Source organism: Girardinichthys multiradiatus, chromosome 7 (assembly GCF_021462225.1).
Source record: "Girardinichthys multiradiatus isolate DD_20200921_A chromosome 7, DD_fGirMul_XY1, whole genome shotgun sequence".
NCBI classification, from domain to species: domain Eukaryota; kingdom Metazoa; phylum Chordata; class Actinopteri; order Cyprinodontiformes; family Goodeidae; genus Girardinichthys; species Girardinichthys multiradiatus.
The window spans coordinates 23,997,571-24,013,419 of record NC_061800.1 but is presented as its reverse complement, the minus strand read 5'-3'; the positions used below and the strand labels follow the sequence as shown (position 1 = coordinate 24,013,419).

General features: G+C 36.2%; 1 protein-coding gene across 2 annotated transcripts in view; it reads right to left on the bottom strand.

Annotated features, from left to right (window-relative positions):
* Positions 1 to 1,427: 1,427 nt before the first annotated feature.
* LOC124871476 (probable histone-lysine N-methyltransferase CG1716) overlaps positions 1,428 to 15,849 on the bottom strand; it is a 23,048-nt gene continuing 8,626 nt past the window's right edge. Inside the window, exons 4-13 of one of the 2 annotated variants that reach the window (XM_047370795.1) lie at positions 14,284 to 14,376; positions 14,114 to 14,176; positions 13,190 to 13,315; positions 12,929 to 12,967; positions 12,254 to 12,463; positions 10,423 to 10,539; positions 9,942 to 10,142; positions 6,688 to 6,855; positions 6,203 to 6,403; positions 1,428 to 4,795 (exon numbers count right to left, since the gene is read on the bottom strand). In XM_047370795.1, coding sequence (XP_047226751.1) covers positions 4,449 to 4,795; positions 6,203 to 6,403; positions 6,688 to 6,855; positions 9,942 to 10,142; positions 10,423 to 10,539; positions 12,254 to 12,463; positions 12,929 to 12,967; positions 13,190 to 13,315; positions 14,114 to 14,176; positions 14,284 to 14,376 — 1,565 coding nt within the window. In that variant the 3' untranslated portion in view covers positions 1,428 to 4,448. The remainder of the gene's footprint in view (positions 4,796 to 6,202; positions 6,404 to 6,687; positions 6,856 to 9,941; positions 10,143 to 10,422; positions 10,540 to 12,253; positions 12,464 to 12,928; positions 12,968 to 13,189; positions 13,316 to 14,113; positions 14,177 to 14,283; positions 14,377 to 15,849) is intronic. The other variant, XM_047370796.1, reaches the window with a different exon arrangement.

Below are 15,849 nucleotides of genomic sequence, written 5' to 3'. Positions count from 1 at the left end.
AAGGCACTTCTGGAGAGGAGCCCATTCTTCTTTTAGCACTCTTTTTTTTTCTACTACAACAAGGACAAAAGGGCATAAACAATTTAAAGAACAACAATCTTGATCTGATCCTAAATAGCACACTCCTGTGTAATGTTTTGTGTATTTGAGATCATTGTTTGTACTTTAACAATAACTAAAAAGGTTTTTCATCAATAAATATGCAGAACTGCTTGGAGACTGGGATCTGAGGAGGCAGAGCCCCACAAATAACTCCACACTCCAATAAAGCCTCGGTATTTGTTGTGGCCACAGAAATACGATATTGTTCATTCTGTTCATGCGTCTTGAACCCACAGGGCAGGTGGTAGCAGATCACAGACTTCTCAGTGACTCAGAGGCTAAACTAATCATGCACGACTCTCTCACACAGCCCAACCACTGCCCTCCCAAATCTACACCAGCTTGTCATGTACTCATAACACAGAGTAGTTCAGTTGGCTGACCTATTACGTTTTTCCATGTCGCAGCCCTCTCCTCTCCAGCCGGAATGTTTTTGGTATGATGATCATGCACAATCATTTGGAGATGTAATGAAATTGGGTAATTTAAGTAGACCTATTTCATTAGGGAACCGCGGAAATCAGTGTGAACATCTTGGACATCCTCGATCCCACACATTTGCCCTCGTAATGAAGTTATACAACAATCCATCAACACACAGCTTATAACTTAAGGCGAAATAACATATCTGAAGGCTCCAGACTTTAAAAAATGTTCTGCAATAAATTTATCTAAAGGGAGATTTCAACACTCCATTCTTAATGTTTTTAATTGAAATGCCTTTATAAAAGCTGCTATCCTGCAACCATCTAATTAATAGAGTAACTAAAAGAGAATTAATTTCTAATGTCTAAATTAACAGGGAAAAAAAGCCAATTTCAAAAGGTAAAGATTGTTAAACACTGCCCCCTACTGACATGGGAGTACTACTGCGTTTCAATATGCTGGTGTCATACTTGTGCACTGTACATGACATTGATTTGCAGTTCAAAGCTGTCAAACACCTTTTTGTTTTACCGTTTCTTTTACTTCAAGTTCATTGTTAACATTTTATTTTATAGGAATAATGCATTACAATTAAGAATATCCTCAAAACTTATTTCATTAGATTTATTACACAGAAATGTATTCCAAGTGTTTATTCATGCTATGCAGCGCTGCCAAAAGAAGCTTTGACCAAGTATTGAATGTGTGTACTGTACCTGGACAAACTAATGGTTTTATGATGTTTTAATTACCTGACAAACTTAAATTTAGATTTTCCTTAGTTGTAAGCCATAATCTTTTGAATTAATGTAAATAAATGCTTAAAATATATCACTACGGAATGAATCTATATAATACACTAGTGTTACCTGTTCAATTGAATGACTGGAACAATTTACTTTTCAGTGATATTTAATTTTATTGAAATTCACCTTTATACAGCTTAAACCATGTGACCTTTAAAATAAATCTGGATTGCCCTGGAGTCATCTTGCTTAAGACAAATATAAGCAGAAAAAAAATGCTCTGCATCAAGTTCTCATGATCATAAAAACAAATTATAAAAAATATAGACCTGATTTGCTGTGGAAGTTACAAATTTATCATGGAGTCTGAAAAAATGTTTTTTCCTAATGAAAAATACAAAAATGCTAATAAATCTTTCAAAAACTGTATTAAAATGTAAAGGTAATAAGAACAAACATTTGCCAGTAAAATGTTGTCTAGAGTGTCCAGAGTTCCTAAATTATACACAAAAAATACACTTTAATATTTTGAACTATAATATTAAATTAATATTAAATTAAGCTGATTTAATTAACTAATGCTGAATAAAATTGTGGCATTCCATTTTTATTAGAGTTTATTTTCAAAAACGTATTCCCTTTTAATTTCTTTGGAATTACTGGGTCTATAGTAAAAATAATACTATCAGCAATTTATCTTATAAACAACATATCATACACTAATTAACACCTATTAAAAACACTTAAATTATTTAAATTTGTGTAACTATACAAAAGATTTTACAAGTCAATATTACAGTCATCTCTAATTTAATCCAAAGGAAAACATACAGAGCTCCTTCCAGTAGGAGGGGCTGTTTAAAGCATTTACCACAATTATAAACACCAATAATAAAAACAGCCACAAGAGCAAGCAAAACCCACATTAATTATGCAGTTTAGATACAGTTTGTTTAACTAACTATAAATGTACCTTTCTAATACAGCCAGGGACAACTGAAGGAACAGAAAGCACATGTAAAGTAAATAAAAACACTTTCACAAACTCGTTCAGAGTTAAAAGGTGTCAGAAGTCCCTCGTTACCTTTATTTATTGCAATATATTATTAATACTCGCTCGCAACATGAAAAGGATCAAATTAAAGTGAGGCAAATCATATTTAGTCACTATAAAAACATACAGATCAGGCATAACATTATGACCACAGACAAATGACATGTACAACATACTCACCAGTGGGTAGGATATTTGAAACAGCAAATCAACAAAGTTAAGTGTTAGAAGTAGGAGAAATGGTCAAGCATAATGATTTATGGATGTCAGGCATGGGCCTAATTGTGATGTTTAATTGGTCAGAGCATCTCTAACACTCTAATTCCTGTGGGGTGTTTTCCCAGCCTGCTCTATGAAAAGTAATTCAGGGAAGGAGAAGTAGTGAACTGGCAACAGGGTCACAGCCAAAGTCCACTAAAAGACATGTAAAGTAAAAGTTGGCCCCTTGTGGTCCAATCCAACAGATGAGCTACTGAAGCTTAAACTACTGATAAATCTACTGCTGGTTTTTATAGAAAGATGCCAGAATACAAAAAACAATGCAGTTTATTGGGTCAGAGGCAGCATAGCTGCGTGCAGACCAATCCAGGTGTCCATGCTAGATTCAAGATGTTATGCCTGATTGTTGTATATCGTTATAGACATATCACTTTATGATGAATTACAAAGTTTATAGATTTCTGCACGCCAAAAAATTATAGAAAATACATATACAGTTGTAAACATTATGATTTCAGATTCAGATGAAAACTTGAGTATAAAGTGTAATAATTAATAATTCTGACTGAAGAGATTGAGATACTTAAAACAAACAAAAATGTATACATTTCCTGTCCTGTTTACCTTGTAGCACTTGAGTGAATTGCTTTAACAAACATAACATTTCTGTAGCTATGTGTATAAACATTACTTTTAAAAAGATATCATCCGCCATTGTTTACTTGCTTGCTGGAATTAGTTTTTAAAAGCAAAATATTTGACACCATGCGGTGGCTTGCAAAAGTATCAATACGCCTTGAACATTTTCACCCTTTTTCGCCACATTAAAATAGAAAGATTGTGGCCTAAATACAAAAGGCTATGTGTGGCAGAAAAATTCACAATATGGAGAAACGTTCAGCATCAAGCTGTGGGGATACCTTTAATCAGCAGGAAAGGTAACTAGTCAAGTTGATGGGGAGATGGATGGAGAAGAACCTGTTAGAAACTGCAAAAGACTTGAAACGGAGGCAGAGGTTCACCTTCCAGCAGAATAACGGTCCTAAACAGCCAGAGTTACAATAAATTGGTTTAAAGCAAATATTCATGTGTTAGAAAGACCTAGACCTAAATCTGATCGAAAAGACTTAAAAATATCATCACCAGTGCTCTCCATCCAAACTGACTAAGCTTGAGCTATTGCAAAACAGAACGGGAAACGTTTACGTCTCTTGATGTGAAAAGCAAAAGCCGTTTCAACAGGGGCCTGAAGTCACTTGCTTTAAGGAAAAACTTTTCAGTTTTTCATTATGTAAAAAAAAAAAAAGACTATCATTTTCCTTCCACTTGAAAATTGAAAAATTATCCACTTCATTGTCTTGTTCTATTACAAAAACAATGCCAATAAAATACAGTGAAGCTTGTGGTTGTTACGTGACAAAAGGTTATTTGGGTATGAAAACGTGGGTAAGCTCTTGTTTAAAACCAAAAAAGAAAAAAAGACAGATGCATGGAGCATCCATCTGTCTTCACCTTAGTGTTGAATACTTCTCCTGGTCGATCTCAGAGTAAAACTCCTCATTGTTTTTGGTTTTGAAATGTGTTCCTTTCCACTGAATCAGTCTCTTTTATTATTGGGTTTCTCCTTGAATTCTGCCCTTTTATTTGCCATGTTGTATGAGAGGATGCATACAAAAGGAGCCTATTCAACAGTTTGCCCAACCCCATTAAAGCTCTTGTTTTATATTTTTCTCTTTAGGTTTTCCTTGTCTTCAGCAGATTATAATGATGTGCTCAGTCTTGTTAGTTTTCATCCTCTGAGACTGGATCTGCTTCATCTGAAAACTCTGGAAAGTCTTAGCTTTCTTGTCTTGTGTTTATTTCTTGGCTTTGAGACCGCTCTGGGGGGTGAGGGGTGTTTGTCACATCTTTTGCGGAGTCTTCACGTCCGATTCATTTTCAGTCGCATGAGGCTTTTGCTCATTCTCAGTCGATTCTGAATCAGTCTCTTCTGGAGTGGCGACGGGTGAACCTTGTTCCTTGTTTTCTGGTTCTTCTGGGGATAATGAAGCAGATTCTTCAGTATCATTCTCTGTAGGCTTTCCTGCCAGTTCCTCTGAGCTGATGTCTTGTTTGTGTTCATCTTTTGGTGAAATCTTTGGAGAGTTTTGGCTCAAAGGGGAATTCTCCTTGGCAACAGGCGGTGGTTGAACATCATTTTCAGAGGTTTGTTTTGTAGACTCAATCTCCTCTTTCTTCTTTTCTGAATCTGAAACACACAATTACAGTTCTGCTTAAACCCATCTGCTAAGAATTTGCAAATATGTTGAACAGTTCACTGTGAGTATTACAATAAAATTTCCCTGCATGGACTTTTAGGAGTGAACAAAGCCAAAAACTGTCTTCCAAACAAAGCAATGGAGTGCATTAAAGATAATCAGATTGAGTCCTCCTTCCAAGTTGCGACATGCTTGTGTAAATACAATTGAACCTGTCAAAACTGATCAATGTTAGTCATTCCCGAATATGGAAAACTCATTCAGAATAAGTGTTTTTCTTTTCTAAAATCAGGAAATACTAGAACATTATGAATAAACATTGATGAAACTGCTGATGCTGAACCTATTGTGTTGGATTCCATATTCTGTTATAGGACACATAATGTAATCTGAGAGCTTTGGAGTTGATGACATAATAAAAATAATAAAGTTGCTTTAGGTTTACAGTGTATGCTAATCTTTTTGCATTCCTTATGAACAATGACAGTTTTAGAAAAGCTCTTCAAAATACAGAACAACAAGAAATATCTTTAAACAACCTCTCGAAAAAGAAAAATGTACATTTTACAAATAACATATAAAAAAATAACTCCAGAAAAAGACTAAACAGGCAAAATTGTGATGTTCGAAGAAGTAACATTTGTACAAAAAAATAAAAAATAAAACCCAGATTATGCATACTGGAGTTTTAAACAACCTCCAATGTTGAGGAAATAAAGGAGATTTTGTGGAACATCAAGTCCGGTCATGTCTGAAGTATGAGTGTCGCTGTTGATGTGCTCCTGTTGTAAAAGGCTGAGATATACTGGAGATCAAGGGTGTGAAATTCTGTATTTTAGTCACAAATATTACTTTTCCCTGATGTCAGCATCTCTTTATATTTATTTTCTCCAACATAGAAGCTAAACTAACCATTTAGGTACGTTTCAATGTTCCCTGAGTGCCCCCAAGTGGTCAAATAATTATTAGACAAATTCATTAGACAGCAAGTGATGCCACAAGTTTCACTTTTGGTTTTAACCTTGGCAGATCTAAACTGAGTAAAGCATCTGCATAGTGTAGTTTGAGATTAAGGGATGTAACTATTAGGTCATTGCTGCAATATTTGATCTGCAGTAAGGTGCGTTACTTTCCTTTTGCATCATGTCTTTCAACACCATTAAAACAAATGGCTCCATACAATAATGTAACTAACAAATGTTGTAAAACTGATATAAAAAATGAAAAGTTTAGGGGAGCAAATGCTGACAGAATAAATAATATTAATATTGCAAGGAATTAGAATATATATGAGTTTTGTATGTCAAATCAAACATTTTAAATATAACAAATTGTTAATAAAAGTTGTTTTTATAGTGTTGTGTTTAAAACTGGTTATTTAGCCCATGTTTACTCACTCTGATTATCTGACCCAACAGCCAATTTATCATTTGGATCCCCAGAGTCTGCAGGACCAGTCTGCCTCTTAACAACCTTTGGTTGCATATTTCTGTCTTTCTCTTTTTGTAGTGCAGAGAAGTTCCGAACGATGTTGGATTTTTGAGGCACCTCAGGAGGAGACGAAGCTCTATTATTCTCATCTTTATTTTTGTCTGGACCTGCAAAACAAAACAACAAAAAAAAGGAAAATGGAATAAACACGACTTTAAACCCACACCATCAAGGGAGGTTAAACATCAGCTGCCTTATTTGGCAACAAAACATTTTCTGTAAAGATCTCCATTTTATTTTTTAGAAAATGTAAAGGCAATCGTTTTCTGTCCTCTGAAACACCTCAAGCAATTTAGAAAGAAGTTGATGATTAATAGATTTAATAAGTTTCATTTTTAAATATAGCAGAGACACTGCAGAGTTTAAACGAGCTAAACTTATTTGTACTGACTATGGTCATTCGGAACATCAGGTGAAGCATCATTTGTTTCCACAGGATCGCCCTCTTTGTTGTCCATCATTTCTGCTTGTTTTTTGTCTTCTGTAGGAGGATGATCAAGACGAGGTGACGCAGGAGGAGGAGATGAAATTTCACCGTCTTCAGCTTTGTTCTCTAAACCTGCAATATAGACAGAAATGCTGTAGGAAAAACATTCCCAAACTCTCTCATAGAATTTGATTAAAATTTACTTTATAGCACTCTGCAGTTTTAACAAGTGATGGTAAAAAATACAAATGAACAAAAATACAATAACATATTTTGATGTTAATAAGTGATTGCTGTTTTCTTTACTTTTGAGCTTAACCTCACATATTTGATTGGCTATTTTAAGTTAAAGACTGTTAATGAAGCACATCTGATAAACTGAAGATTACAAGGTTTAGTAGTAAAAAACAGTTCTGTCTTGCTTTTAAGGGAAAAACTAGCAATCCAACTCCACAGAGGTTGGCGTCTATATTTTGTGACTGGTTAGCATCAATACCATTTACTTGTGTGAAAATCCACAGCTAAAAACAAAAATCACAAAGATTTTTATCAAGGAATGATGTTTATGCAATATTTGACCTTAATTGTAAAAAACAGGCGAGCCAATTTGCTTTGTAGCCCTGGCTCTGGTTATTGTTCTTATTCTGCCGGAAGGTGAAACTGGACCATTTAAGTCTTTTCCAGGTTTTCCTCCAGAATTGCCCTGCATGTAGTGCCATACATCTTCTCATCAACTTTAATCAGCCTTCCTGTCCTGTTGAAGAAAAGCATCACCCACATGATGCCAACTACACCATGCTTCACTGTGGGCATGGAGTGTTCAAGGTGATACAAGGGGGTTAGTTTTCCACCTCAAATAATGTTTGCAGTTAGGCCACTAAGCTTAATTTTGGTCTCATCTGACCAGTGGACCTTCTTTCACATGTTTGCTGTATTTCTTATTGTTTGTGGAAAACTGCAAACATGGCTTTTTATGGCTTTCTTCCATAGAGCGCAGATTTGGGGAGTGCACAACTAATAGCTGCCCTGTCGATAGATTCTACCAGCTAGGTCAATAGATTTCTGCAGCTCCTCCGGCGTTACAACAGGTCTCTTTTGTGCTTCTCTGACTAATGCTCTCCTTGCCCGACCTGTGAGTTTAGCTCGACAGCCACGTCTTGGTCGGTTTGAAGTTGTGCTATATTCTTTCTGTTTCCAGGTTAATTAAACTGTCCTTCATGAGACGAGAATTGCTTGTGATGTTTTATAACTCAGCCCTGCTTTATATTTCTCCACAACCCTAACCCCGACCTGTCTGGTGGGTTCTTCTGTGTCTCCTGAAGTACACTCTCCAGTACGACAGATCTATTTTTATATTCTGACTCCTCCAAATGTGTCACGTAACAGTTATCACAACACAGAGGCCAGCTGAAAGCTGTGCTGCACCCAGAGACACAAAGGCTTGAAACACATTTACACTGAATGCATTGAAGCAGACGGCAGGGCCTCAACTCCCAGCTACTGCCAACTCTGTGCAACCAAAAAAAAAACCCAGAGCATTTAAAAAAACTCCTTCAACCGTAACACAATGACACACTCATAAAGCAAAAAATGCAAACCAATTGACTACTATGGAGCTAAATTAGGGCCATAAAGTTTGTTCAAAAGAAACACATTTGAACCTGAAAAATTATTTTGAACCTCCCCCCAAAACAAATGTGAAAACTGAAAAAAAAGTTTTGCAACTGAAAAAAAAAACTGCTGTGAAACTGGAAAAATAAAAGTTCAAAACTACTTTTCAGATTCAAGTTTTTTTTTTCGAACTTGCAGATTTTTTTTTCAGCTTCAAACTTTTGGTCCTGTTTTGGCGTGGGGGGCGGGGCCTCAGATCACGGGGTGCAGAATCATGACTGACAGCTCAACACCATGGCTGAACAACATATTCCCAGCTGTTGCATTCAGGGACCGTGGGAACTGGAATTATCTGTAATACATCATCGATATTCTATATATGTGATTGGTTTTGAAAGATAACAGGCTTCACCGATAGAAGCAGCTTACATGAATACACGACGCACATCTCAGAGGAGAAAATATGATCTTGACAGATTTGCACAGCATTTTAAGTCCGTGTTGGAGATTTCCCATGCTCTCAACATAAAGCAAAAGAACTGCCAGACTAAACGGCGGGAATGAAACCAGATGCAAAACGAGTCGGTATTTTCCGAATATCCTTGCATAATTAAGCCTGGAATTCTTTTCACATGGACTGGACTCGGGTTTCAGTTTCTGGTGCATTTTTGATTAAAACGTGTTTGGTCTTGATTTAGTGAAGTGACTCACAGCCAGGGGCAAACTGGCATACCGCTGACTTAGTGGGACAGTGGTTCCCTTAAAAAATATATATATATATATATATATATATATAAATATAAATATATAATATATATATCATATATATAAATATAAATATATATATATAATATATATAATATATATATCATATATATAGATAGATAGGACAAGGCATTTCTTACTTTGTGAATGCTTAGTTTTTAATGTGATGATGAATTACAGATAATTCCAGTTCCCACGGTCCCTGAATGCAACAGCTGGGAATATGCTGTTCAGCCGCTGTGTTGAGCTGTCAGTCATGATTCCTCAACCCTGTGATCTGAGGCCCCGCCCCCACGCCAAAACAGGGCCAAAAGTTTGAAGCCGAAAAGAAAATCTGCAAGTTCGAAAAAAAAAACTTGAATCTGAAAAGTAGTTTTGAACTTGTTGTTTTCCAGTTTCACAGCAGTTTTTTTTTCAGTTGCAAAACTTTTTTTTTTCAGTTTTCACATTTTTTTGGGGGGAGGTTCAAAATAATTTTTCAGGTTCAAATGTTTTTCTTTTGAACAAACTTTAAGGCCCCAATTTAGCGCCAAAGACTATCAATGAATCACCCAACTCTTCCTAAAGGATGATACTTAGACACATAAAGAAAGAGTGCAGCAAAATAAAATAAACAGTCAATATAAGGTAATGCTAAGAGACGAGCAGCAGGAGAGACAAGCAAAAGATTATTTGCTATTATAAGTACAAAGGCCAGCATTGTTGATAACAAATGTTATAAAACTGATATGACATACAGCAGTTTAGAGCAGCAGGCAGGAGGCACAGGGTAAAGTTTTCACTCAAATTGCTGTTCATAAAAGTTGTTTTTAAAACAGGTTATTTAGCCCATGTTTACTCACTCTGATTATCTGACCCAGCAGCCAATTTATCAATTGCATTCCCAGAGTCTGCAGGATCGTTTTGCCTCTTAACAACCTTTGGTTGCATATTTCTGTCTTTCTCTTTTTGTAGCTCAGAGAAGTTCCGAACGATGTTGGATTTTCGAGGCACCTCAGGAGGAGACGAAGCTCTATTATCTTCATCTTTATTTTTGTCTGGACCTGCAAAACAAAAACAAAAAAATGTGGACAGACATCACTCTAAACTCACACCATCATGAGAAATTAAATTCAATAAAAAAAACGAGTTGGTTTATATAGCAACATACAACGTTTCTGTTCTGATCTGTTTTAATTTTTAGAAAATGTAAATCCAATTTTGAAAGACATCAAGCAAATTATAAATGAAGTTGTAGCTGATTAAAAGATTTAGGAAGTTCAGTTTTTAAAGATAGCAGAGAAACAGCAGAGTTTAAATGAATTTAAGCTCATGTGTACTGACTATGTTGGTCCGATATGCCAGATAGCACATCCTTTCCATTCTCCGAGTCTGCAGGATCAATCCTTTTCACCTCCATATCGTTTCCAAGCTCATCTGCATCCATTTGAACTTTGTCATCTGTATGAGGATGAAAAGGATGAGGTGTTTTTAGAGGCACAGGAAAAGGAAATGAACTTCCATTGTGTTAATTTTTGTTCTAGTCTGAACCAGATTACAAAACAGGCAAAAACAAAAGCTCACAAAACAAAGCTAAGTGTAAACTGTCGCATGCAGGTTGAATTAAAACTTTTGATAAGCAAATGAAATCATACAATAATTTGATTCTAATAAGTTAATGCTTTCAGTACCTTTGCTTCTTGCATCATAATTGAGATCTGCTGTTTCCTGTTTATTAAAACATCGTTACCCGAACACTTCTGAGAAGCTGAAGAGGCCAGCTTGTTTTAGTTTTATTACTAAACATAAAACATAAATAGCTTGTTATCCAAATTAGGTAAAAATGACAGATTTCATGTATCTAACTACAAGTGACAAAAGCAAAACAACAAATGCCACCTTCTATAAAAAATATTTTGGATGAATACCTGAGTCATTAAACTAGGATAAAAAAAATGAATCAAAGGAGATATCCAGGTGTCCTTAAGTTGCATCAATTAATTTTTTTTATCTGTCCCGGGATAAAAACAAGAATCCCAGCGTCATTGCATAACAGAAACTGTGCGTGGGAAGAAGAGCTGTAAACATTGCCGTTACATCCAGAGGCATGTTGGGATATGCCTGAACGTGTGCATCGGGGTTTCGTTAAACTGCATGAAAGAAATTTACAGACACACCACGCTGCAAGTTTCTCTTTTAACTTCACAAAGAATCTAACAATGTGATCCTGGAAAGAAATGAATACACCCATCATGTCCAAACTGAAGTACACGGTTGAAAACAACACGAGGTGAACACCCACAATCAGAAGGTTGTGGGTTCGATTCCTCCTGCCATATGTCGATGTGCCCCTGGGCAAGGCACTTAACCTCAAGTTGCCTACCGATCTGCGTATCGGTGTATGAATGTGTGAGCGTTAGTGAGTGCGATTGGGTGAATGTGGCTCTAGTGTAAAGCGCTTTGAGCGGTCTGTATGACTGGAAAAGCGCTATACGAGTTCAGTCCATTTACCATTTACAACAGTTTCCAAAACATATGAAACAGTCTGTTGACACAGTGAAGGGGTCTTTACACACTGATTTGGGCACCAATTAACTCTAAAGACAAACATTTAAAGCTAATTTTACAAATAATGACACATGCTGAATCATATTGTTTCTTGCCTTAAGACAATGGACCATCCCAGCCAGCAGGACCTTGCTCAACTAAGTAAGTGTGGTTAAGGAGATTTACAAGGAAACTCAAAATCTCCACTGTTGTAACTGAACTGGCTAAATATGCATTTTCAGGTGTTTTGTTTCTACTGAACAGAAGGCACCTGTCAGAGATTCCCAAACAGCTGCAATAGAATAGCAAAAACAACTGGGTGTGACTTAAGAAACAGTGACTGGTGGTTTGGGAAGGGTGGTTCCATTTTGTCTTTTTGTAACTAAAGTTTTATTTTAGGAACCTGGGTGGCCATTGGGGGAGGCACAGCTTTTTCTTCAGAACAACTATGAAAAAATGCTGGGAGTCACTTAAAAAAAACTTTAGAAAATAGCAGCAAATATCAGAAACATCAAAAAGGAAGACTTTGCACAGTATGAAATAAGGAGGAAGTGGTAAATATATCACCTTCTTCATTGTGGGAAGTGTTATTTGTGTCTAAAAATATATTTAATCCATGTTTACTCACCGTGTTCAGCTGCCTCAGCTGGTAATGTTTCATTCATCTTCTCAGAATCTGAAGGGTCGTCCTCCAAGACGTTTTCCACCACAGCATCTCTGGGCTCGGCTTCATAAGGTTTCCCGTTCTCTTTTGCACGAGAATCAGAAATAGTAAAAGATGGTTCATCCGGCGCAGGGGAAGGAGATGAAATTTTGCTGTCTTGGTTTATGTTTTTCTCTGAAGCCAAAAACACAAAAAATAAAAAAAATGAAATATAACACAATGTAATAGTGAAGCCACACAGGGACTGAGATCAATTCACACCAAATGAATGAAAGCATTTAATTAGGAGTACCATACAACCTCAATATTCTGTCTTAGAAAAATGTATTGGATGATAAACAAAAAATGTAAATATATTAACAGAAATATATTTAAAGGTAAAAGAGTTTGCTCCAGATATACATTTCGGAACTTCTAAGAGAAGCAAAAATAACTATGTTAGTAAAACTTGCAAAATTAGATAATAATGAGTTTTCTGAATTGAGAGAAACAGATTATCTGACAGAGAATGTCGCTGGATGCTTTCTCTAAGCTCCTTCATATAAACTTCATCTGGAAAAAGCAAACCCCAATCAGCTCAATTATTGCACCGCCTGTTATAGATCCAAAAGTAGAATTTTTATGATGATATAAACATACCAGAGTTTCTAAGGTGCATTTTTCTTGTCTCATTTTGCCCTGAGACAAAACAGAGTAAAAAAACAAAGTCTGGTTTCTGATGCAGTAAATGAAACTTTACTCTGTAATTTAAGATGCACACAGACACCTGGACACCTCACACGTTCTTGCCACCATTTTTACAGAAAAAATATTTCTTCCACTGCTGTCAGCCACTTTTATTTACCTGAAACACTTATTCTATACTTTCTTTAATCAAGAACATTTGTTAGGGGACTTTACCCTGGATGGTGGGATCAGACACAGAATCATCATTCCTTTGGTCTAAATGGCGAAGAGTCTGTTTAGAGGGCAAAGTAGACACTCTGTCCAGAAGACCCCGGCTTTCCTCACAGTCAGAAGATGCCCCTAAAAACATGAAATATAGAATAGAAATATTCTTATTGTCCCTAAGTGGGAAAATTCAGTGACAGGCAAAAAGAAAGCATTCAGATTCACAACAAGTTAAAAATATAAAAACAAAAAATAAGAATAGGAGACTGTTGTGGCAAATTTACAACATCAGAAAACAATACTGTACAGTTATTAAAAATAGCAAACTCACATTAAAGAAATGTGCAACTGAGTAGGATAAGTAAAAACAAAAGTACAAAATATGGATATTTGTGCATAAAAAACTATTTACAAGAAATGAAAAAAAACTGCAAATAACAGAAGCGATATTGTGGTTTTAAAGTCTAATAGTCTAAATATGATCATTTAGACCATTAAAAACCATTAGATCACATAATGGAAACTGCTAAGAAAAACATCAGTAATAATTATACTTAGACATGTTACTGTTCAAGAGAAAAGAGTTCAACATATTCAAGAGAAATGTGTATATATAGGAGCAAACAAACATTCAGTACAGGAAAAGATCAAATAATTACTTTTTCTCATCTGTCACCGTTGACCTGTACCATGAACCAGCAGGTAATCTTTTATAAAGCTTAAAAAAATGCTGTTTCAGAATGTACATTTTAGACTTCAAACTGCGGTAATATCATTTCAATGATTGTTACAACAGTCATCTAAGTTGGCCATTATCACGCAAAAGATTTTTCAATGTAATTCAAAACAGTAAATAAATACTTACAAAAACTTTAACAAAAACGCTTTTTTTGTTACTTGCATTCATAATCCAGACAAAGTAGTGTGACATACCGTTTTTAATACCAGAAGCTGACTGACTTTCCATATCAGACTTCTTCTCACGTTTCAGATATACTAAAAATTATAAAACAAAAACATCATGATTATGTGTGATAAACATTGTATTGGGACATTCACAACTACTTAAAGCATTGTTTTTTTTTTTTTTTTTACATCTTTACCTTTTTTATAGAAAATGAAGAAAATCACACAAGAGAGAAGTAGAATGACAATGGGAATGACAATAGCAGCAATCAGGATGGCTGGACTCGTGTCTGTAAAAAACAAACAGAAAGTGAAAATGAAAGAAAAAAACATCTATAAACACCTACAATACTGATTACCATTGCTAAGGAAATTTCAGTTTATAATAAGAAACTAAGCTGCAGTAGAAAGAGAAAACGTCAATAAAGAAAACAAAAACAAAAAAATTATATATATATAAATATATAGTACAGACCAAAAGTTTGGACACACCTTCTCATTCAAAGAGTTGTCTTTATTTTCAAGACTATGAATATTGTAGCTTCACACTGAAGGCATCAAAACTATGAATTAACACATGTGGAATTATATACTGAACAAAAAAGTGTGAAAGAACTGAAAATATGTCTTATATTCTAGCTTCTTCAAAGTAGCCACCTTTTGCTTTGATTACTGCTCCACACACTCTTGGCATTCTGTTCATGAGCTTCAAGAGGTAGTCACCTGAAATGGTTTTCCAACAGTCTTGAAGGAGTTCCCAGAGATGCTTAGCACTTGTTGGCCCTTTTGCCTTCACTCTGCCGTCCAGCTCACCCCAAACCATCTCATTTGGGTTCAGGTCCGGTGACTGTGGAGGCCAGGTCATCTGGCGCAGCACCCCATCACTCTCCTTCTTGGTCAAATAGCCCTTACACAGCCTGGAGGTGTGTTTGAGGTCATTGTCCTGTTGAAAAATAAATGATGGTCCAACTAAACGCAAACCGGATGGAATAGCATGCCGCTGCAAGATGCTGTGGTAGCCATGCTGGTTCAGTATGCCTTCAATTTTGAATAAATCCCCAACAGTGTCACCAGCAAAGCACCCCCACACCATCACACCTCCTCCTCCATGCTTCACGGTGGGAACCAGGCATGTAGAGTCCATCCGTTCACCTCTTCTGCGCCACACAAAGACACGGTGGTTGGAACCAAAGATCTGAAACGTGGACTCATCAGACCAAAGCACAGATTTCCACTGGTCTAATGTCCATTGCTTGTGTTCTTTAGCCCAGACAAGTCTCTTCTGCTTGTTGCCTGTCCTCAGCAGTGGTTTCCTAGCAGCTATTTTACCATTAAGGCCTGATTCACACAGTTTCTTCTTAACAGTTGTTCTAGAGATGTGTCTGCTGCTAGAACTCTGTGTGGCATTGACCTGTTCTCTAATCTGAGCTGCGTTTAACCTGCGATTTCTGAGGCTGGTGACTCGGATGAACTTATCGTCCGCAGCAGAGGTGACTCTTGGTCTTCCTTTCCTGGGGCGGTCCTCATGTGAGCCAGTTTCTTTGTAGAGCTTGATGGTTTTTGCGACTGCACTTGGGGACACTTTCAAAGTTTTCCCAAATGTTCAGACTGACTGAGCTTCATTTCTTAAAGTAATGATGGACACTTGTTTTTCTTTACTTAGCTGCTTTTTTCTTGCCATAATACAAATTCTAACAGTCTATTCAGTAGGACTATCATCTGTGTACTGTATCCACCTCCTGCACAAAACAACTGATGGTCCC